The sequence below is a fragment of the Tamandua tetradactyla genome, chromosome 1, assembly GCF_023851605.1.
Source record: "Tamandua tetradactyla isolate mTamTet1 chromosome 1, mTamTet1.pri, whole genome shotgun sequence".
In the NCBI taxonomy this organism is placed as follows: Eukaryota; Metazoa; Chordata; class Mammalia; order Pilosa; family Myrmecophagidae; genus Tamandua; species Tamandua tetradactyla.
In genome coordinates, this window is record NC_135327.1 from 140,801,517 (window position 1) to 140,826,134 (window position 24,618).

The 24,618-nt window shown below is 35.8% G+C and overlaps 1 protein-coding gene and 1 long non-coding RNA gene across 4 annotated transcripts in view; one reads left to right on the forward strand and one right to left on the reverse strand.

Annotated features, from left to right (window-relative positions):
- Positions 1-24,618, reverse strand: part of CCDC146 (coiled-coil domain containing 146) — a 176,189-nt gene that overhangs the window by 47,579 nt on the left and 103,992 nt on the right. For 2 of the 3 annotated variants that reach the window (XM_077155844.1, XM_077155834.1), the window contains exons 3-4: positions 16,224-16,306; positions 6,506-6,715 (exon numbers count right to left, since the gene is read on the reverse strand). In XM_077155844.1, the coding sequence (XP_077011959.1) occupies positions 6,506-6,715; positions 16,224-16,306 (293 nt within the window). The remainder of the gene's footprint in view (positions 1-6,505; positions 6,716-16,223; positions 16,307-24,618) is intronic. The other variant, XM_077155847.1, reaches the window with a different exon arrangement.
- Positions 811-6,869, forward strand: LOC143680687 (uncharacterized). Its single transcript, XR_013174142.1, has 4 exons — positions 811-925; positions 2,779-2,838; positions 3,844-3,925; positions 5,231-6,869. It is a non-coding gene; the product is annotated as an uncharacterized LOC143680687 (long non-coding RNA).

Below are 24,618 nucleotides of genomic sequence, written 5' to 3' on the forward strand. Positions count from 1 at the left end.
CGAGGGTTGAGATTTGACTACTCTATTTTAAAAGATGGAGGACCTTTGTGTTCTTAACATCAGTAGTTTCAGATGAAAGATGAGACAAAATTTTAATGGGGGTGGTTTTGGAAGTGGAGACACTGTGTCTCCACTGAGTGGAAGAGTATATACTCTTTTAATGAGTTTTGATATAAAGAGGAACAAAGAAAGAGCAACTTGAGTTTTATTTCCTTTGACCCTGTTGTCATTTGTACATAATAAATACTAAGATTTAGCAGCAGTTTAGAAAATGGATATTTTTATTATTTCCCACCATTTGTTTGAGTGAATGTCAACTAACAAGAAGCTAACATAGAAAAAAATGCCAGGATTTTCTCTGAAAGCCAGCCATTGTTTTGTTAGACTAACTAAAAAAAAAGCATTAGAGAAGAAATAGAAAATATTACGAAATGCAGAAAATGAATGTAAACATACAGTTTCTTTTACATGTTGATAAGAATAATATAAAAAAGAAAATTTATTTGATATTTTATTTTAACTGACAAGATGAGATAACATGATGCTAATGTGAGATTTTGGAAGCTGTTTCAAATAGGGTTAGCCAGAATGTTCTAAATAAAATAAATAATAATGGGTTGGATACAATTGCTTGTTTATTTTCTTCTTCCAACAACCTTATTTTGAGGTCTGTTTTGTCCACTAGACTTCCTGAAGAAGTCTAAGAGAATGCTTTCCTATTTTTCTTGTTATTTTGCATTTAATGGCAAATTATTAATTGACAAAAGGGTCACAAAATTTTCCAAATGTAATGAATACAAACTTTCAATTAAAGAAGGATTTATCTATAAAATAAAAGTTTGGAATATATGGAGTATTACGCCCACTGGTTCCATCAAATAAGAAGATCCCACCAGCCAGTAGATCTGGGAACAAGGAGCTAAAGGTACAGGATCATCTAGTTTTATTTTTATGAAATTTTATTTGCCATAATGCAGATTAAGGTTAATGTACTGAATAAGTGTCACACTGAATTGCTATAAGTTTGTTGTCAGGACTGCAACTTGAAGCTGAATTTTTCAGAGTATTTTTGACTACTTAGGCCTTTGCTTTCATAGTTCCAGCATATAAACTGGAGCACTTTTATTTCCCGGTTATTGATCCTACACCTTAGGCTAGCTGCCACCAGAGGGTGGTGGTGTGCTGCCAGGGCTTTGTTGTAAAGGCAACTTGAGTTCCTGAGTTTCAAAATGGTGACATGAAGTTCTCCCCCAAAATATGACCTATGATCTATCATTTAAATATATGAAATTATATTTTCTTTAAATAAGCATAAAATGTCTATTTTTTAGGGCATTTAAAACCAATAACGTTTCTATTATGAATTGATCTTTTTATTAATATTAAGAAACATTGATAGACATTTTTCTTCCCTAAAAAGATGAATATTTTTCTACTTATAGAGAAAAATTTCATTCATAATCCTATGACTAGAAAAAGGATCATCATTTTTATTTTCCTTGTGTCTTTTAATAAAGTTATATTAAATGTGTATATACAGTTATATACATTTTTACTTAACATTTAATTAAAATATTTTCCCAAGTTGCTAGAGGCTCCATAGTTAATAATTTAGTGGCTAGTTTCAAGAATTTCTATACTGTGAATATACCATAATAAAATATTCCTAAATAATATCTACCATATACTGAATCTATTATATGCCAAGTACTTCACATGCACCATTTATTAAGTTTACAACCTTGCTAAGGTATTAGTATCTTTATTGTACAAATGAAGAAACTGAAGAATTAAGTAACTTCCAAAATCACACCATCAAGGCTGAACTGGCATTCAAACCCAGCTCTATCTGACTTCTGAATGCTTTTCAGTATCAGGCTGCCTCTGGAATACATTATACTTTAAGTATTCCACTACTTTTTGGAATTTAGATTCCTTCTAATTTTTTGCTTTTATAAATAATAATGTAATAAACATCTTTAAACACCCTACCTTTTATGCTCCTTTTGGATTATCAATTTTGGATGGCAGTGAGTGTGCCTCTTGGACATATATTAACTCAACTTTTTGATTCATATTAAATGTAAGCCTGCCTAGCACTTTTCAGCTTTCCTGACTAAGGATGCTTCAGCATCAACGATTCTCTGGATTTATTTCGTGTTTTGTATTAAGATAGTTTTAACTGTCATCAAAAGTTTTGGGTTTCATGCATTTGGGGTGATGAGATGATGCAGGAAGCCCGTTATGCTGCCATGGCAATAAACATATTTTGCATAAATAAGCAGCATAAATGAATGGAAGCTGTCAGAAGGTAGTGTTCTGGTCCAATATAAGCAATAGCCTTCTAAGTGACAGACCTGTCCAAAGCTGGAGTGAGCTGACTTGGGAAGTTGTGATCTGCCTGTCACTGGAGGTGTTGAAACTAACCTGAGTGATGGCTGTGAGGAGATTCAGGTATGAGGTGGGTGGTGGCCTGGGTGGTAGATTACCGAAGGCTGGCCTGAGGATCTGGAATTGTCCTTTCACTGGTTTGTGATAAAATGCAACAAAGACAATGTAATGAGTTTTTTTCTGAAGTTAAATTTATTCAATTTAAAGGCCTGTTTCATAGTCTGGGGTTATGTCTTTGTGCATTACTGGGGTTAAAATATTGTTTTTAAATGAAATGATGGGGATGGTAAATGGAAATTTTGTTGTATTTAGAGTGTTTAATTGTGAATTGATAATTAATCTAATGTTAATTCTTCCCCTTCTCTATGTCCCCTCACCCAATTACAGCTGCTAAACTCGCGGGAACCATTGTTTATGAATCTATGCCGTTTTCAGAGCTAATCAAAGGTAAAGTAATATATTTTATTTTCTTATTGCATATACTTTTAGCTGAATATCTTAAAGATATTTTACCTCAAATATTTCTTATTGAAGCTCTTAATGTAACTATTTAAACTTAATGTAGAAGAGGAAGCAAATTGCTTATAACATAATTTTCTATGTAAAGCTATAGGACATAAGTTATAAAACAAAATATGGGTATCTGTTACCCATAACCTTAGATTTGAAAAGAGGTGATAAACAAGGAAATCAGACAAAACATACTCCCTTCACAATGTCATCAGATTAGAAAATGTAAAAATGAGAGATAAACTCCTCTATATTTTTTATAAGAATGGTTAAAATGAGTGTTGCAGGCAATCTTTGCTTTTTAATTCAAATTTGTAGCTGGAAAGTTCATCAGAATAGAATGGAGTTCTCTTCACAGTTGATCAATAACAGGGACTACAGTCACCTTCATCAGCAAGTCTTTAGTTATCCAACTTGACTGCGCACTAGAATAGCTCAGAGAGTTTTAGGAAGCCTGATGCCCAAGTTCACTTCCAGATCAATTACAACAGAGTTTCTGTCGGTAGGATTGAGATGACAGTATTTTAAAAGCTTCCCAGGTGATTCTTACATGTAGTCAGGGCTGAGAACCACCACTGGGACTAACAGTTCTCAAACTCTAAAGTGTCTCAGAATCAAGTAGGGAATTTAAAAAACAATTCAAATGATGCTTTGGGTAGAAGCCCTGGTCAGAAATTGGAATCATTAGTTTCAGGGTTGGGTCTAAAGTTTTAACAAGGTTCTCAGGTGCTTCTCTTTCTCTGTATCTGAGGACCACACTTTGAGAAACTTGTTCTAAGCTGGTTCTCCTAAGATATTCATTGGCACAAGGGGAGCAGGAAAGAGTCTTGTTTTTTTTTTTTTAAAGCATTTGGAGGGTAAAATCTGTGCTAGCTGTGCATTCTTCCTAATCCTATATGCCAGTCTGTCCCTCTGTCTTATTTCTACTTTCTGGAATTCCAGGTGGCACTGCTGAAACAATACCTTGTTTCAACCTTGCTGGCATTTCTGGACCAAGAGTGGAAAACAAATATTTAGCCCTGGGGTAAGCAATAATGGGGATTGCAAGAACCAGCTATGGAAGAGGAAATATCACCAAGGTCAGGATCACATCAGGACAGGCCTGAATGTAGGAGCCATGAGTGTTACGGGCCTCCACCTCCACGTCACACACACTGCACCAAATGCCTACACCACCGTTTCCCCAGGGGAACCAGACTTGTCAGATTTAGCACAAGAGACAATATGCATTTGCCATCCAGGTTTTAGGGAGATTTTAGGGACTGTTAACAAGCAGAGAAATCTAATAAAGTCAAGGTAAGGAAAAGGTTAGAGAGAATATTGGGTAATCTTTTCAGAGAAAATTTTTAGACAGATAATTATTTCTACTTTGTTTCAAGAATAAGTTCTCAACAATATTTCATTACTTTATTATTTATTATACAATTTGTACAATATATTTATTTAATTTGTTTAAATAGGATACATATTCCTTTCTGAGCTGCATATTTATGAATACTAATCCAAAAATTGAAACTATAGTAACATAGATTTAATTTTATTAATTAAAAAAATTAACTAACAACATTTAGAAATCATTCCATTCTACATATACAATCAGTAACATAGATTTAATTTTAACCAATCACATAAATATGCTTACCTTTAGCGTTTATTAAAGAGTTTATATTATGTACAAACATGAGCAAAATCATCTAAATTGTAGACTAAGAGCCTTTCTCTAGAGTCTTTAAATAACATGTTGTTCTTATGAGTTGCCAATGATTCAGAAGCTCCTAAGATGTTTTGCAGGGGGTGGCTGCTAGTTACTTGGGCCTCTATTATTTAGAATCCGAATAAAATGAGAGTTTATTGTGCTGGTTTGACAAATACCATCTGTATATTTGGATGAATAGTTTTCTCTCATTCACTTAGTTTATTTTTATATGGGGATGGAAATATCTACTTTTTTCCTAGGCAGTGCTGAAGTTAATTTGTTTTTATTTAGCAATACTGAATATTTCATTGTTAAACCAATGAAACAGACTGTAATTCTTTCCTGTTAGTTTTTGGGTACCACCATTCTTTTTATGAAAATGAATCTGTTAATTTTTGCACTGCTAATCTTTGAGGATGCAAGGGTATCTGCTCAAGCTAAATTATAACACATTACAAATTCAAAAGGATACACACTAAACATTTCTGCAAGTGTGCATTTTGAATGTTCTTGTTCACTGTATGTCGCTAGGCATTCCCCCTCCCTATTCCAAGTAACTCAGTGAACAATTTGCCTGCCCATACCTAAAAGGCAAGAGTTGTGATTTTCTTTTTCTTTTTTTTCTCTTGGCAGGACTACTTGGAAATTTTAAACAATTTAAATATCATCTGACTTATGTTCCTCTTACCCTTTCGTGGAAATGTCAAGTATTCATATTTTCAATACTGATGAACAACCACCAATTGTTTTAATTTCATTATTTTCTCAACTGAAAGAGTGCTTACAAGAGCACCGAATAGCTAGGCTCTTTTTTTTTATAGATCTCACTGGTGAGCCTGAAACAAGTTTATATTAAAAGACAAAAGAACTCATACTTTTATTCCCTGAATGCAATTCTCCTGAATAAGCTAGATTTCTTCATGCCCCCAGTTGAACAGCAGGCCTCAAACCCAGAGCTTGCAAAGTCCTTGGGAGGTCACTCAAGTTGTTCGCTTACCTCTGGGTAGTATTGAATTGTATTTGCACAGTCAGAAATATGTCTACTTTTAAAAATAGCCAGAGAAAGTTATTCTACCACCTTAAATGGTATTCTAGGAGAAATGGTTTGGCTTTCTCTTCTGTACCCAGACACACCACAACACAAAACTTGAATTGCAATCATTTTAAAATTTAATCTAAATAATATGACTTACCGACAAACTCTTCCACTGATTTGCTAATGTTGGAGGGGATTTAGAAATAACATTTGACCTTTTAGCAATACATTCTGCTTCAGTTCACTAAATGACACCCTCTAGATTTGAATAAGTAAATATATCTTCCAGAAGGATCTAACTTTCTTCCTTGATCCTAAGGAATAGTTTAGTAATAGGAGAATAAGTTTGAATACAAAGTCTATGTTCCTATATTAGAAGAACAGAGTGAGGCAGATATGACCCTCAGTCATGGAGGCTTGTTTGGAAAGTGTATTCATGCATGTGGATAGAAACACTACCCATGGACAGTCGTAATCTGGTACTGCAAAGGAGGAGGATATGGGGCCACAGCCCAGGCTGGGCTAGGACCAGAGTGTATGCCAAATCCTTGCTTTCTGGAGTGTGTTCCTTGGCATGCTCCCAATGCTTATGACTTTCCTGACACACAGAAAACACAGCAATAATCTCTGTTTCCTGACAGTGTTTCCCTGTCACCTAAGCTTTATTTTAGAAGGCATTGTATAATCTTGCTCAAGGACTGCCTGTTCTTGGCAACCAAAGAAAGACCCAAGTTTCTAATAGTGACGTTAACATTGCTATCTCACACATTGTACCTAGAGTTGCTTCCTAATTTAGTCTCATTTCCTTATTTATGTGGAAATGGCTTTGCTTGTATTTGTCTGAAGTATACTTGAGAAAATTGGGTACTTACCTACTTAATCGGTATTGATTATGGAACTCTCTTTCCTTCACTGCATTATATTCATTTTGATACTTGAGAAGTTGTTCTCTCATTTTGGAGACCTCTGTGCTGAATGCCTCTGGAAAATTATCAGCTTGCTGCAGGTGAAACTGCTGCTGTTCTATTCGCTCAGTGAAACGTTTAGCATCCTGTAGCATTTGGACCTCCGATTCTTGTGTGCTGGGTTACATAAAACAGAGATTCACATAATGAGAAGTGTATACTCTTAATACTTATACTAGCTCCTGTGGAGGGTTAGTGAGGAAGGCAGGGAATATGTCCGTAGCTGCTCTCTGTTCCTTCCATTCCTGGGTTCAATTCAATTTAGAGAACATTCTTGGGCCACCTACTGTGTGGGTGCTTGAGGCAATAAGCCTCAGATCCTGGCTTCTTAGCTCATGATCTAGCAGAGCTGGAATACCGGGTGACAAGTGCTACGACTGGTCTTTGCATCAAGATGGTGGGAGATGACAGAGAAGAGATTAAATTTGATGAAGAAAAGATAAGATTTCCAGTGGGGTGTGGTAAGGAAAGAGTGGGTCACTCCCATTCATAATGAATCTCAAATTCTCCTGACCCAATTGTAGGAAAATTCTTTTCCCCCTTGGTGAACTAAGAAAAGACAGAACTTTTTTTTCCAATGGCATTTCACTAGGAGCTAGTATGGAAAAAAAATCTCTACAAAGGTTTCTGATCCCAACTTCAATGCCTGGCTGAAGTTAGATTTGAATGTCTAACACTAGGGGTGTTCCTAGATCTCCAATTATATTCCATGGCCTTGGCCCTATCTGGGGAAAGGGACTACACATTTTACTAGAGGTAGATTTGAATGGAGATTGAAATGGGATTTGACGGAATCTCCAGTATCTTCTAGAACTCACTTGCTATTTTGCAAGCTAGCATTCCCCTCCCCCCGCACTGACCCCTTGCTTACAGCGGTATGATTCATTGTTCTCAGAAATTCAACTGCAGCAAGCTAGCAACAGCTCCTATTCAGAAGCAAGATCATTACCATTTCCTGTTTTAAAACTATCACTCTTTCTCCCTCTTTTTTTCTTTCTTTTTTTTTTTTAAACTAGTTTGTAATACCTAATCAGGCCTAAAGCATTTATTTCTCTAATATTTTATTTTGAAATAATTTCAAACTTGTAGGAACAGTTTAATACAAAATCCATAGAGGGAACTACAACATGCCCCGTCCCAGATACCCAGATCCTCCGACTTAAACATTTTGCTACTTTTGCTGTGTCATTCTATCTATGTATCTATGCACCTATCTATCTATCTATTTACCAATATTCTAAACATCTGACAGTAAGTCATATATATCATATTCCTTGAACACTTAATGCTTCCATGTACATTTTCTAAGAACAAGGATATTCACTTAAGTTATCAAGTTAAAGAACTTTAACAATGATATAAAGTTTTCAGTCTATATTCCAAATTTTTTACATGTCATAATAATATCTTTTGGGGCTTTTCTCCTGCATTATTAGATCCAGTCCAGGATCATGTATTATATTTAATTGTTATTGTCTCTTTGGTTGCTCCTTTTTTAAAAATTGTGGGAACATATATACAACCTAAACTTTCCCATCTCAACCATTCTCAAGTTTACCATTCAGTGGATTAATCATATTCATAATGATTAATTACCCTCATTACCATCTATTATCAGAACTCTTCCATTACCCCAAATAGAAACCCTATACCTATTATGCACTATGCATTAAATTCTTTTTCCTTCCCACCCCTAGTAACTTTACTCTACTTATTGTCTCTATGAATCTTACTCTATCCTTTCTGTCTGACAGTTCACTCAAATGATGTCTTCAAGGTTCACCCATGTAGTGGCATGTATCAGTAGTTCATTCTCTTTAAGCTGAGTAATATTCAAACACACACACAGACCTTACTTTGTTTATCCACTCATCTGCTGATAGACATTTGAGTTGTGTCTCCCTTTAGGCAATTTGAATAATGCTACTGTGAACACTGATGTTCAAATATCTTTCCTGGTCCCTGCTTTCAATTATTTTGGATATATACCTAGAAGTGGGATTGCAGGATCATATGATAGTTCTATGTTTAACTTTTTGAGGAACTGTCAAACCGTTTTCCCACAGTGGCTTCATCATTTTCTATTCCCACCAACAATGTATGAAGGTTCCTATTTCTCTGCATCCTCACCAGTACTTATTATTTTATGTTTTTAAAATATTAGTCATTCTAGTAGATGTGAGGTGGTAAATCATAGTGATTTTGGTTTGAATGTCCCTAATGGTTAATGATGTTGAGCATCTTTTCATGTGCTTATTGGCCATTTGTACATCTTCCTTGGAGAAATATTAATTCACATCTTTTGTCTATTTTTAAAATTGGGTTGTTTGTCTTTTTGATGTTGAGTTATAGGAGTTCTTTATAGAGTCTGGATATTAATTACATCCTGGTCAGACATATGGTTTGACAAATATTTTCTCCCATTCTACTAGTTGTCTTCTCACTTTCTTGATGATGTCCTAAGATATAGTGTATCTATTTTTACTTTTTGTTGCTTGTGCTTTCAATGTAAAGTCTAAGAATTTGTGCCTAATCTAAGGTCTTGCATTATTTCCCTATGTTTTCCTCTAAGAATTTTATAGTTTTAGCTTTTATATTTAGGTCTTTGATCCAATTTGAAATAATTTTTATATATGGTGTGAGGTAGGGGTCCATCTTCATTCTTTTGCATATGGATATTGAGTTTTCACAGCACCATTTGTTGAGGAGACTCTTCTTTTCCCATTGCATGGACTTGACTCCCTTGACAATAACAATCAGCCACAGATGTATTTGACTTTACTTCTTAATTCTATTCCATTGATTTGTAAGTCTGTCTTTGTGCCAGTACTACACTCTTTTGATTAGTGTAGCTATGTAATCAGTTTTGAAATCAGAAGTGTGAGTACTTCAACTTCATTCTTCTTTTTCAAGATAGTTTTGGTTATTCTGGGTCTCCCACCCTTCAATATGCATTTGATGGTTAACTTTTCTATTTTTATGAAAAAGGCTGTTGAAATTTTTATTGTGATTATGTTAAATCCTTCAATTGCTGTGGCCAGTATTGACATCTTAATGTTATTAAGTCTTACAATCCATGAGCACAGAATATCTTTTCATTTATTTAGATTTTAATTTCTTTCAGTTATGGTTTATAGTTCTCTGCATACAAGTCCTTTACATCCTTGGTTAAATTTATTCCCAGATACTTGATTCTTTTAGTTACTAATGTAAATGGAATTATTTTATTGATTTTGTTTTCAGATTTTTCATTGCTGATTTATAGAAACACCACTGAATTTTTGAATGTTGATCTTATACCTCACCACTTTCTTGAATTTGTTTATTAGTTCTGGTAGCTTTCTTGTAGTTTCTTCTGGAGTTTCTATATTTATAGATGATCATGTTTTTTTTTTTCCAATTTGGGTGCCTTTTATTTCTCTTTCTTTCCTAATTGCTCTGACTAGAATAGTACAATGTTGAATAGCAACGGTGATAGCAGGCATCCTTGTCTTGTTAATGATCTTAGGGGGAATGCTGTCAGTCTTTCACCCTTGAGTATGATGTTACCTGTGGTTTTTCATAGATGCCCTTTATCATGTTGAAGAAGTTCCCTTCTATTCCCATTTTTCTGAGTGTCTTTGTCAAGAAAGGATGCTAGAATGTGTCACATAACTTTGCTGCATCAATTGAGATGATCATGTGGGTTTTTTCCCCTTTCGTACCATTAATGTGGTATATTGACTGATATTCTTATATTGAACTACCATTGCATTCCTAAAATAAGTTCCACTTAATCATGGTGTATGATCCTTTTGATGTGCTAATGGATTTGATTTATTATTATTTCATTGGAGATGTTTGCATCAATATTCATGAGGCATACTGGTCTGTAGTTTTCTTCTCTTGCAATGTCTTTCACGGGTTTTGATGTTAGGGTATACTGGCTTCACTGAATGAATTAGGAGGTCTGTCCTCATCTTCAATTTTCTGAAAGAGTTCAAGAAGGATCAGTGTTAATTATTCTTTGAAGGCTTGGTGAAATTCACCAATGAAGCCGTCCTGATTTGGGCTTCTTCTTGGGAGGTTTTTGATTACTGATTCAATATCTTTACTTGTTATTGGTCTTCCGTTTCTTCTAGAGTCAGTGTAGGCAGCTTGTATGTTTTTAGGAATTTGTCCATTTCATCTAGATTATCTAATTTGTTGGTGTACAGCTGTTCATGGTATCATCTTATAATCCTCTTTATTTTTGTGGGGTTGGTGATAATGTCCCCTCTGTCATTTATTATTTTAGTTATTTGCATCTTATTTCTTTTTTCTTCATCAGTCTAGCTAAAGGATTGTTGATTTTTAAAATCTTTTCCAAGAACCTAACTTTGGTTTTGATGTCTCTCTATTGGTTTTTTCACTTTCTATCTCTCCTTTAACCTATGTTTTATCCTTCTCCTTGCTTTAGGTTTAGTTTGCTCTTCTTTCTATAGATATTCAAGTTGTGAGGTTTGGTCTCTGATTTGAGATCTTTCTTCTTTTTCATTGTAAGCATTAAAAACTACAAATTTCTCCTTCAGCACTGTCTTTGCCACATCTCCTAAGTTTTGGTATGTTGTATTTTCATTTACACTTGTTTCAAGATATTTCTTAATATCCCTTATGGTTTTTTCTTTGACTTACTGGTTGTTCAGAGTGCATCAATTTCCATGTTTCCAAATTTTCCAGTACTTTCTTTGTTATTGATTTAGCTTTAATACATTGTGGTTGGAGAAAATACATTGCATTATTCAATATTTTTTAACATATTGAGACTTGTTTTGTGACCTAACATGCATTCTGTCTTAGAAAATGATGCATGTGCACTAGAGAAGAATGTATTCTGCTGCCATTTGGTGGTGTGTTCTATATATATATGTCTTAGATAAGATTTACTTGGTTTGTAATAGCATCTATATCTTCTATTTTCTTATTGATCTTCTGTCTAGATGTTTTATCCATTATTGAAAGTGGTGTATTGAAGTATCCTACCATTGATGTAGAACCATCTATTTCTAGTTTGAAATCTGTTAATATTTTCTTCATATATTTTGAGGCTCTGATACTAGGTACATATATATTTGTAATTATGTTTTCTTGTTGACTTGACCTCTTTATCAGTACATAGTGACCTTTTTTCCCCCTGTAATGCTTTTTAACTTAAAGTCTATTTTATCTGATATTAGAATAGGCATCCCAGTTCTCTTTTGTTTACAATTTGCATGGTACAGTTTTTTCTACCCTTTCAGTTTAGACATAATTGTGTCTTCGAATTTAAGATGGATCTCCTGTATACAGCATACAGTTGGGTTATGTTTTCTGTTATCGATCTGCCAATCTCTTACTTTTGACCAAATGATTTAATCCATTTACATTTAAAGTAAACATTGTTAATTCAAGACTTTCTTCTACTATTTTGCCACAGTATCCTTGTAAGTCTTATACCTTTTTAGCCCCTCAATTCTTCCATTAAGGCCTATTTTCATATTTATTTGATTTTTTTGTATCCTACCATTTTGATCCTTTCTCATTTCTTTTTAAAATTTTTGTTGTATAACATAACATATATTCAAAGAAAAGAAAGGAAAAAAGCAGTAGTTTTCAAGCACTCTTCAACAAGTAACTACAGGACAGATCCCAGAGTTTGTAAAATAGGCTACCATACCATCATCTCAGATTTTTCCTTCTATCTGCTCCAAAACATTAGAGGCTAGAAGGAATAAAAAAATTTTTTTATCATCACAATTGACTTTTTTTTTATTTTTTGAAAATTATATGAAAAATAACATATTATACAAAAAATAACATATAAACAAAAAAACAATAAATTTCAAAGCACATCACCACATTAGTTGCAGAACAGATTTCAGAATTTGATATGGGTTACAATTCCACAATTTTAGGTTTTTACTTCTAGCTGCTCTAAGATACTGGAGACTAAAACAAATATCAATAATGATTCAGCAATCATACTCGTTTGTTAAACCCTATCTTCTCTGTTTTAACTCCACTATCACCTTTAATCTTTCTCCCACTCTTTAGGGGGTATCTGGGCTATGCCCATTCTAACTTTTTTATGTTGGAAGGGGCTGTCTATAATATGGGTTATGGAGATGGATCTAGCTGATGTTCTGGAGAGACTGGCCCCTCTAGGTTTCAGTACTTACCTGGTCCAGGGACCCATTTGGAGGGTGTAGGTTTCTGGAAAGTTATGCTAGTGCATGAACATTTGTAGAATCTTATATATTGCCCTAGGTGTTCTTTAGGATTTGTAGGAATGGTTTTAGTTGGGGTTTGGCAAATTATGATAGGTGGCAATGTCTAACTGAAGCTTGCATAAGAGTGACCTCCAGAGTAACTCTCAACTCTATTTGAACTCTCTCAGTCATGGATGCTGTATTTGTTACACTTATTTTTCTCCCTTTTAGTCCAGATGGCATTGTTGATCCCATGGTGCCAGGGCCAGACCCATCCCTGAGGGTCATCTCCCATGCTGCCAGGAGACACTCACCCTTGCATGTCATGTCCCATGTAGAGGGAAAGGCAATAATTTCACTTGCAGACTTGGACTTAGAGAGTGAGGCTACATCTGAGCAACAAAAGAGGTCATCCAGAAGTAACTCTTAGGCATATCTATGTGTTAGCTAAGCTTCTCTGCTATACACATAAGCTTCACAAGAGCAAGTCTCAAGATCAAGGGCTTGGCCTATTGATTTGGGTTTCTCTAAATGTTTGACACAATATCAGGGATTTCCCCATGCATTTGTTTTTTAATATGTTTTCTTTGTTGTTACCATGAGCTAAAATTTAACATCCTAAATCTATAGCAATCACACTTGATTTGATACCAAATTAACTCCAATAGCATACACCAATTATGTTCATATACCACTCTGTCCCTCCACATTTTAGTTATACTTGTTATAAATTATATCTTCATGCATTTGTAGGAGAGTTCTATGAGCTACTTCTATATTCAGGACAAGTTCTGGGATGACAGGCCCATGATGAATGTCTTAGTTCAGTTGCTCAAATCACCAGCAGACTGAATGGCATAGACATATATGCACCTCCTATGAACAAGACATAGGACTCTGTTTATCTCCAAAACCAAGACTAAAAGAACCCACACTGGGAGCATAGTGGGATCTTTACTGAGCAGGTAAGGGGATGGGGTGGGGGGTGGCTAGTAAATGCACTACAAAATTTTACCATTTTTAAGTTACCTTTTTCTTGTTTTGGTGCTCACTGTATCACTGTAACCCTTTAAGTGTTTTCCAGAGCTGTGAGAAATATGTTCCTGCCAGTTCTTGCTGGTTGTTCACAGTTTCTATAAGGGGATGGAACCCTGGAACATCTCACACAGCCATCTTGATCAGGGTGAGGCCCAGCACTCTCTTTTGGTGGCTACTGATCTCTACTTTACCACTCTTCACCATTTCCTCACCAAGAGAAATCTTTAAATTTCAGTTCATTTGTAGAAATGCCTAGTGAGTTGATCAAACCTGTTTTAACTGCAGTTACCATCTCCACTTGTTTTGTTTTCAGGCAGAGTTTAATAAATCCTTTGCACAATAGCATCCAGCCAGCAATTATTGGACCATAGTATGTTCCAGGCACTATGCTAGGTACCAAATAGCAACATCAACCATTGTGATGATAAAACGTTGATTTCCACTACTGAAAAGTTAGAATTATTCTCTCACAATCCAATTTTCTTATATGCTAACATACTTTGTAAATTCAAAGTTATCTGATCTTAATATGGCACATTCTTCAACTACAGAATGTAAGATACTGCTCAAGACACAATGCCTATTTCCCCAAGGAAAAGAGGTGGATTTGGTGGTTATGTTTCCAGCTAGGATATATATGCCAATATACCCACCTGTACTTGAAATATGGTCTTACAGAAAATCTAACAACTCATAACAAAGCTTCTATGAAAAACTCATTCATTTTTAGGTCCATATTTCCAGCCTTTTTTGGCTCTGCTTCACCCCAATAGCAAGAGTGGAGATTCTACTTCTTCATATCTTTCCTGTCCACATAGCAGTGGGAGTGAGGAAGAGTAGTGGATGTTTGTAATGACAAGAGAGGGAACTAAGTGGTCAAGAGGGGGTAAAATGTGGGTGGCAAAAGGGAATTAATGACTTTGCAACATAGCCTTGAAGCAGGAAGAAATAACATTGTGGTCTTGATCTTGGGTTCCTATCTGACACTGGGGCACAGGGAGCTGAGTTGTGGGGCAGGGGAGGAAGAACTCAAATGGCAGTAACCCTGCAAGGCTCTGTTGGGCTCTGGATTAGAGCTATCTAAGGGGTCATTATGAAGATTCAGGAACTTGGAGGCTTTATATGGAAAGTCTGGGGTAATCTTTTTCAGAATATTTCCCACTACAGGAACCATGGGGGAATGGAGTCTCTATTACTGGTAAGGGTGGGGAATTGGCTTGGAGCTGAAGAGAAGGAGGAGGAGCCAAGGCTGGGGGCTATGGAGGGTTGCTAGGAACCTGGTTGGAGCTGAGTAAGCATGGAGTGGGGTGTTAAGTAATGGTTGCATATGGCTGTATCTCTGCTCTCCTCCTAGTCACCTATTCTTATTTCCTGCTCTCTAATCCCAAAATACCAATTTACTTTGGGCAAGATAAGAAGTAGGGGCAAGCTTGAAAACTTTGAGGAAAGGATGGTGGGAGAATGGCAGATTGGAGTACTTAATCTATTACTGTCTCTCTTTGGCTTTTGATGTAGACACCATGGATGTGAGTCAGGAAGTGGGGAAAAGGAAGAACTAGGCTTGAGAAATGATAATAAAAGAATAAGATTTCCCTTTCTTTCTTCACTCTCCTTTCCACTGTCTCATAGCAGGTACTCAGGAAGCACTGTTGAACAATTCACTAACAGTTATTCTTAAAATTGGTTTCTGACTGGGACTTGGCTGAGATGGGGAGGTAGAGGTAGAAGGAACAGATGAGAAGTAAAGACAGAAGTCCTAGCAGATGTAAACAGGGGTTATTGTAGAATTTTTACCTCTCTAGGGTGAAGAGAGGTGGGGAAGAGAAAGTCCTGCTGGAGTGTCCTAAGGCAGGTACTGTCAATGCCCCACCCAAATCACTTTGGTCCACTCTGGAGGTCACCTGCAGGTTCAGAGAACAGTTACCTTACATACAAACTGCACCTGTTTCTCTCTGCCTTAGCACCTTCTCTGTCAGTGGGAGTTTTCTTGGCCTGCTCAAAGGGTAAGTTAAAAATGCCAAGAGCTGATAATCCTAAGAAAAATCCTTAATCAATGAGGGATTAGTGGAACCAATACCCTAGTTTACTCATCCCTCCATGGGACAATTCTAAGATATGTTCTCATAGTCACTCAGAGAGTCCTGAGGGAAACTGAGCCTCAGTCGTCTACAGTATTAAGCCAAAGATCAACATGGGTGCTTTCCTTTCTTTCTTCCTTGTGTCACTTCTCCACACTCTCACTGTCATCTCTAGTATCATTTCTTAAACTACCTATCTCAGGGTCTACTTTTTGGGAGGCGTTGCAAACTACCACAGGTCCCATCATAAGTAAGAAATATAAATATGATAAAAAAGATGTCCCATATTGGTAAATAGCATACCTTATCACAGTATCATGCAGCAAGGTATACTTGGCTTTTAACTCTGCCATTCTGGTTGCAGGAATTTTTCCCATAGCATGTAACTAGCAAAGAGAACACAAGATTATTATTAGCCACTATACTTTTTATGCATTAAGGAGGAGATAAAATGGATAAATAGATATCTTATAAATGCTTTCATATGAGATTATTCAGGAAGATCTGTGGAAGACTCTCTTGTTTGATGGTGTGAACTCCCATGAATTGCACATACAGTGGCAAATATTTGAGAATTTTATACTAACAGAAACACTTCCAGCTTGGACTGAAAGGGGCAGAGATGGAACAAAATGAAGGGAGAATGACTTAGCAGAGCCACAAATACAGAGGCTGTGAGCTGAAAGAGCAGGACTGCACAGCCTGGCTGAGAAGGTGAAGTAGCCACCACTAGACCTAGTGGGCAGGACCACTGCTGCAGGGTCAAGAGGACAAAGTTTGGAGTAACAGAGAATTCTTCTCAGACCTTGAAACCTAATAAAAATTTCCCTGCTGGGTTGCAAACTTGCTTTGGACAAGTGACCCTTTTATTCCTTTCATTTTCTCTTATTTGGAATGGGGATATCTATCCTATGTCTGTTTTCTAGTTTCATAGGTCCCAGATTGAGAGCAATTTTGCTCCAGAATGGATCATATCTGATTTAGATAATTTAGATAATGAAATTTGGAACTTTTTTCATTGATTATATTTAGATAAGATTTTGGTTTTAGAGTTGATGCTGAAATGGGTTAAGACTTTTAGGGATGTTGAACATGGAAATGACATGAATTTTGGGGAGCCAGAGGACACACTGTAGTGGGCTGATTTGCACTCCCCCAAAAGATATGTTCATGTCCTAAAAGGAATGTTCATGTCCTAACCCCTAGTGCCTGTGCATATGACCTTACAGATTTTTGCAGATCTTATCAAGTTACGATGATGTCATACTGGATTAGGGTGGACCTTAAACCCAATTAGTATGTCTCTATGTATAAAGATAGACATAGAGACAGTTAGATGCAGAGAAGACACAAGAAAGTCTATATGACAATGGGGGCAGAGATTGGAGTGATGCAGTTATAAGCCGAGAAATGCCAAAGATTGCCAACAATCACCTGAAGCTAGGACAGAGGCTTGGAACATATTCTCCCTCAGACTCCAGAAAGAACCAACCCTGCTAAAACCTTGATTTTGGAGTTCTGAACTTCTAAGGTGTGAGAGAATAAATTTCTATTATTTTCAGACACCCAGTTTGTGATTATTTTGTCATGGCAGCCCTAGAAAACTAATACAGACCATATGCTAAGCTATATAAAAAGGCTCAATAAATTTAAAAGAACTGAAATCAACAAAGTATGTTCTCCAAATGCAACTAAGTTAGAAATCAACAACAAAGGGACATTTGAGAAATTCACAAACATGTATAAATTAAACACAACCCTAAATGACTAATGTGTCTGTTATAATTTCCTTAGCTGCTTAAGCAAATACCATGCAGTAGGTTAATTTAAACAATGGGAATTTATGAGCTCACAGTTTTGAGGCTAGGAAAAATTCCAAATCAAGATATTGCTTTCTTCCCCATGACTGGCATTCTCAGGCTGGCTATCAGTATCCTAGGTCTAGGGCTCCTCTGTTACATGGCAATGTACATGGCAACCTATCCCTTCTCTTCCAGGTTCCATTGACCTTCAGCTCTTAATTTCCATGGTGTTCTCTCTGTCTGAATTTCATTCCTCTTATTAAGGACTCCAGTAACAGCATTAAGTAAAACCCATCTTGATTTGGGTCTTAACTGAAGAAGCCTTAACAAAAGGTCCTACTTAACAATGGGTTCACACCCACAGGAATGGATTAAGTTTAAGAACCAGTTTTTTTCCTGGAGTATATACACAGGATCAAATACTAAATTGCAAAAGAAATTAAAAAATACTTTGAGATTAATGAAAATGAAGACACACAACATATTAAAATTTATGGAATTCAGTTAAAGAAGTGCTCAGAGAGATATTTACAGCTGTAAACGCCTATGTTAAAAAAAATCTCAAATCAATAATCTAAACTTCCATCTTAACAAACTAGAAAAAGAAGAACAAACTAAATCCAAAGTAAGAGGAAAAAGGAAATAAAGATTAGAGGGGAAATAAATGAAGTAGAAAATAGAAAAATAGAGAAAATTAATTAAACCAAATTTGCTTCTATGAAAATATCAATAAAATATAAAAACATTTGGCTCTATACTAACCAAGAAAAAAAGAAGACATATTATAAAAATCAGGAATGAAAGAGGGGGCATCACTGCCCACATTACAGAAAGTAAAATGATTGTAAGAGAACAACAATATGCCAAAAATTAGACAGCTTAAATAAAATGGAAAAATGGAAAAATTCTTAGGAAGACACAAATTTCTGAAAGTGACTCCAGAAGAAACTGGATATCTAAAAGATTTATAATAAATAGAGAGATTTAATCAGTGATTTAAAATGTGCCCACAAAGCAACACCCAGGCCCTGATGGCTTCACTGATGAATGGTGATAAGCATTACATTTTAATTATTTAATACCAATCCTTAAGAAACTATTTGAGAAGATAGTGAAGAAAGGAACACTCCCTAACTCATTCTATGAGGCCAGTATTACCTAATAACAAAGCCAGACAAAGCCAGACTCCTCAAATTGATATTCAGATTCACATCAATGTCTATCAAAATCCTAAATAACTTTTTTGCAAAAACTGAGTATATGATCCAAAATTTCATATTGAAAGGCAAAGAACTGAGACTAGTCAGAACAATGAGGAAAAAGAAAAACAAAATTGGAGGACTCAAACTTTCCAATTTCATAACATGGTACAAAACTACAGTAACCAAGACAGTATGGTACATAGGGATAAATAAATAGATCAATGGAATAGAATTGAGAGTCCAGAAGTAAACTCTTTTATTTATAGGTAATTGTTTTTCAACAAGAGTGTCAAGACAATTCAAAAGAGAAAGAGCCATTTTTTCAACAAATGATGCCAGGACAACTGGAAATGCATATGCCAAAAAGTCCCCATCTCACACCACACACACAAATTAACTCAAAATGGACCTTTGAGCTAAATTTAAGAGGTAAAATTATAAAATTTTAGAATCAGATATACGAGTGAATTTTCCTGGCCTTGGGTTTAGCAATGATTTCTTAGATACAATACCAAAAAAGCACAAGCAGTAAAAGAAAAAAAAAGGATAAATTAGATTTCATCAAAATTTATAATTATGATACTTAAAGTACTAAGAAAGTGAAGAGACAATCTGCAGACTGAGAGAAAACATTTGCAAATTATATATCTGATAAAGGACTTGTGTCTAGAATATATAAAGAACTTTTGCAAGTCAATAGTAAGAAGACATATTACCCAATTAAAAAATGGGCAAAGGATTTGAAAAGACTTTTTGTAAAAGAAGATACACAAATGTCCCATAAGTACATGAAAAGATGCTTAACATTTTTAGTCATAAGGAAAATTCAGTCAAACCACAGTGAGATACTATTTCACATCTACTAGAATGGCTATAATAAAAAAGACAGTCAAGAACAAGTGTTGGCAAGAATGTGCAGAAATATTAGAATCCTTAAACATTGCTGGTAGAAATGTAAAATGGAATAATCATATTGGAAAATTGTTTGGTGGTTTCTCATAATGTAAAAGATACACTCACCATATGACCTAGCAATTTCACTCTTAGGTATCCTACCCAAGAGTAATAAAAACATAAATCCACCAAAGATGTGTACATGAATTTTCATAGCAACATTATTATAGCAATCAAAAAGTGGAAACAACCCATATAGTTCATTAACTGATGAATGGATAAAGAAAATGTGGTATATCCATATAATGGAATACTATTTGGCAACAAAAAAGATGAATTATGGAAGCATGCTATAATATGATGAACTTCTAAAACTCTATACTAACTGTAAGAAGGTAGACACAAAATACCATACATTGTGTGATTCCATTTATATGAAATGTCCAGGATAGGTAATCTAATCTATGGAAACTGAAAGTAGATTAGCAGTTGCACAGGAATGGAGACTGGGGCAGGGAGTGACTCAATGTGCATGAGATTTCTTTTTGGGGTGAAGGGAATGTTTGCAAATGAAAATAAATCTTTGTATATATACTAAAAATCATGAAGTTGCATGCTTAAAATGGGTGAATTTTATGGTACACAAATGACAATTCAATACAACTGTTAAAACTGTTAAATATATATTATATTAAGAATCAAGATTTTTAATTATAGAGAACAAGTGTACAATTATAAAACCAAAGAAATTAAGCAAACACTGTAATGTAAAAATTGAATTATAAATATCAATAAGAACTCATAACTTAAAAAATTTGATTTCTTAGCTTTGCCCATTAGAATGGTCTAAAAACAATGCCTCTCAGCAAAAAGAGCACAGCTAGCACTTTATTTGTGGTCTCTACTGTTCATTCTCCACTAAGATAAACCAGCAAGTCTCAGAAAAATGGGTGATTCCACATCTACAGGAGGGAAGATAGAAGGTGAAGTGATACATATTATTGTGCCAGAAAGCAAGAAATGTATTAGAATTTGATATTCTTTTACCTATGAGAATGTGAATATATAAAGACCCAGAAGGCTAAGAATTAAGCTGTTATAGTGCTGTTCTCTGGTGTAAGAATGTAATGTTTTTTTATTTCACATGTTTGTAGTTTCCCCAATGCATATGCACTGCTTTCAATATTAAAGGATATTAAAATATATTTGAAAACCAAAGCTGTACACAATAGGGAATCAGAGCAGAATCTTCAGCAAGGGAGTGCTGTGATTAGATCATAGTGGCAGATAGAGTTAGATCTGTATCTAGCTTAGAGAATGCTCAGCTGTATTTTCCCTGAATAGAGGTCCATTTTAAACCACCGCAGTCTGAAGTTTATTGGTGCATGGGCCACGTATGCATGATGGCAGGTTTTAGTGCCATAGAAATGAAGGAAGACTGGAGAGATTTCCCTTTCTATTATCTGTCTCTGTCACTCCACTGATTATGCTGCCTTTATGCCTAAGAACCTGTGAAGAAAGCTGATAAGGCAAAATTGATTTTTCTGATTTGCCTTTGTAGTTTCTACATAAATCAAAAAAAGGTTAAATCATAAATGTCCAGAAAAAGAGTTTTCGAAGTATTCTGGTTCGCTAGTTACTGTAATGTGATAAACCAGAAACTGAGCGACTTTTAAAAGGGGGAATATATTAAGTTGAAAGTTTACAGTTCTAAGGCCATGAATATGTCCCAATTAATGCAAGTCTATAAAAAATGTCCAAATTAAGGCACCAACAAGGGGTTACCTTCACTCAAGAAAGGCCAATGAAGTTCAGGGTTTCTCTCTCAACTGGAAAGGCACATGGTAAACATAGCAATATCTGCTAGCTTTCTCTTTCAGACTTCTTATTTCATGATGCTCCCTAGGGGCATATTCCTTCTTCATCTCCAGAGGTCTCTGGTTGCATGGGTTCTTGTGGTTCTCGTGGCTCTGATGCTTTTTCAAAATGTTTCCTCTTTTAAAGGATTCCAACTAACTACTCAAGACCCACCTGGAATGCATGAAGTCACATCTCCTTCTAATCAAAGGTTCAATACCCAAAATTGGGTGAGTTACAGCTCTGTGGAGATAATCTAAACAACTTGCCAACCTACAGTACTGAATAGGGATTAAAAGAAAGGGCTGCCTCCACAAGATGGATCAGGACTAAAACATGGCTTTTTTGTACAAACTGACACAATAAGTTTTCTTCTATTTTGGCTGGCTTGTAAAGAGTTTCCTCTATTAAAAATAAGTTTCTCTTAGAAGGAAAGACTCAAGTGGTTCAGCCTCTTTGAAAGTTAAAAAAAAATCAAAATGTGGATACTGATAGTCATTGAAAAGTGACTTATTTGTGAAATCATAGGCTGTCTCTTTAAGCAGGTCTATTTCTTGTTAAAAACTTCAGATTTAGGTCTAGTAGATGAAAATGTTCCACTCATAAACAGTATCAGACATGGAGAAAATGGTTGCATTTTCATATTACACGTACAAACGGGTTCAGAATCCAAATTTGCCATATTTTAAAAATGCACCATCTAAGAAATATAGCATAAAGCCCAATCTTAAATTGTCAAAGGGAACATACAACAAAAGGTTAGCTATAATGTCATAAGTTCACAAATATGATTTCACAATAGATACTTGTGTTTCTGAATTGCCTTGCTGGTAACTGCAATTGGAAGGAAACATTTACTCTAGAGCTAAAAGTTAAACAGTTCATGATTCATGGATGACATATAGTAGTATGGAAAAAATGTCAAAAATTGAAATTTTAGAACATTCCAAGGAAAGGAAAAGCTCAGTAAGAACTTTTACCAAGTGAACTTCTCTGAAAGGGAATCTCATGAAACAATGAGGTGTCTGTGTGGATGTCTGCAAGGCAACCTGGATCTGTTCAAGTGGCTGTGGTACTAGTCTGCCAGATACCTGTTGCCTCATTAATATTATCTACTTATTTGGCCTCATCCCAGGACATGGTTGGCATGCTTTGGGAGGTAGTACAAACTTGAAAGTAAGTCCTTACCATTCATATCTCCTTCTCTTTCCCTCAATTTCACTGCTGAAAATAAACAATATCCCCATTTGAAGTGCTTTCCTAATGCAGTTGGGCTCTCAGCACGGCTTTGTAAGCCTGTTGCTTGACTTCCCCCCTTAGCTGTTATAGCAAACTTTAGTTTTCTTATGCATCTGTCACTGACCAAAAAAAGTTAGGCAACTGTTATGAACAATCTAAACTCTTTCCCCACATCAACCAGCATATTTATCTATAGCCACATCTTTCTAAAATGGCTGACACAAACTTTTCCCAGCCATGTGTGAGCTCCAGGTATTGTTTCACATCCTCCTTTTTGGAGTTCTTTCCTAGGTTCAGTAGCATCAACATACATATATGAATCAATTCTCAGCTAGATTCCAGGGGAACCCTCTTCAGATCTTTGGAGTTCTTTCTCTGTGAAGTGCTCTCCACTCTCCCCCTATGTATTTTAGTCAACTTGACCTCCTTGAACTCCAAATTGTGTCCTCAAATCATCAAGGCAACCTTGCTCTCTTTGGGTTTCCCTCCTTCCATTATGCCCTGGAAACTCTTTCTAGGCAGAAAGCATGGGCAATTCTAGGCCTTACCTCATTTGTTCCCTACTCCCAAAGTCCTCCGTCTTGTGCTGTGAGCTGCCCAAAGTCTGAAAACCATTGTTTCATATAGTTGACCAGGTTTTTAGTTGTTTTAGGTGGGAGGGTACCTCTGGTACTGTTACTCCATCTGGGCTGGAAGTGGAGCCCCAGTGACCTCTTAATTATTAAATCTAAGATATATTTATACATTCTTATCTTATTTGATAATTTTATGGCATTTATTAACTATTGACCTATTACAGTTCATCATTCCTGAAATTCTCTTCTCTTTTGATTTCCAAGACATATGGCTTTGTGGTTGTCTCCTTACTCTTCCATTTTCTTCCCTACTCTTTCCTTTAGTTGGTGCTGCCCAGGATTTGGTCCTCACCCCTTTTCTGTTTTTAAATTATTCACTTTCCGTAGGATCTCTTACTTACTCTCAGAGTCTGAACTCCCAGGGGGGTCTGCAGGCTACCTTTTGTAAGACAAGCTAGGACTTTATGTGGGAAAGGGCCATGTAAATCCATGGGGCTTATGGTAAGAGAATAGTAAACATCTTCTAGGCCCAAAACCTGGAATCCATGAAATTATATACTTAAATGATATAATATCAGAGTCTAGGTATTTTGATAATTTTTCAGAGGGAAATTTGGTTTTATGGGGGCATTTCACTCATAAAATCAGTTAAACTACACATTATCAGATAGTTTCATAGAATAGACAAAATTATAATGTGCCATACACATGTCCTCATCATTTCTTATTGAGACTGTGGCAATAGCTGTGCAGGTCTGAATCTGTGGTGGACCCCAGAAAAGCCATGCCCTTTGATCCTCATTCAATATTGCTGGGTGGGAGCATTTTGATTGTTTCCATGAAGATGTGACCCACCCAATTGTGGGTGGTAACTTTTGATTAGATGATTTCCATGGAGGTGTGTCTCCACCCACTGAAGGTGGAGTTGCTTGCTGGAATCCTTTAAAAGAGGAAACATTTTGGAGAGAGTCCCCTTTTGGTAGAGCCACATGAAAGCCGGCAGATGCCACCATGTTTGCCATGTGCCCTTCCAGCTGAGAGAGAAACGTTGAACGTTGTTGGCCTTCTTGGACCAAAGTATTGTTCCCCGGATGCCTTAAATTGGACATGTCTATGGACTTGTTTTAAC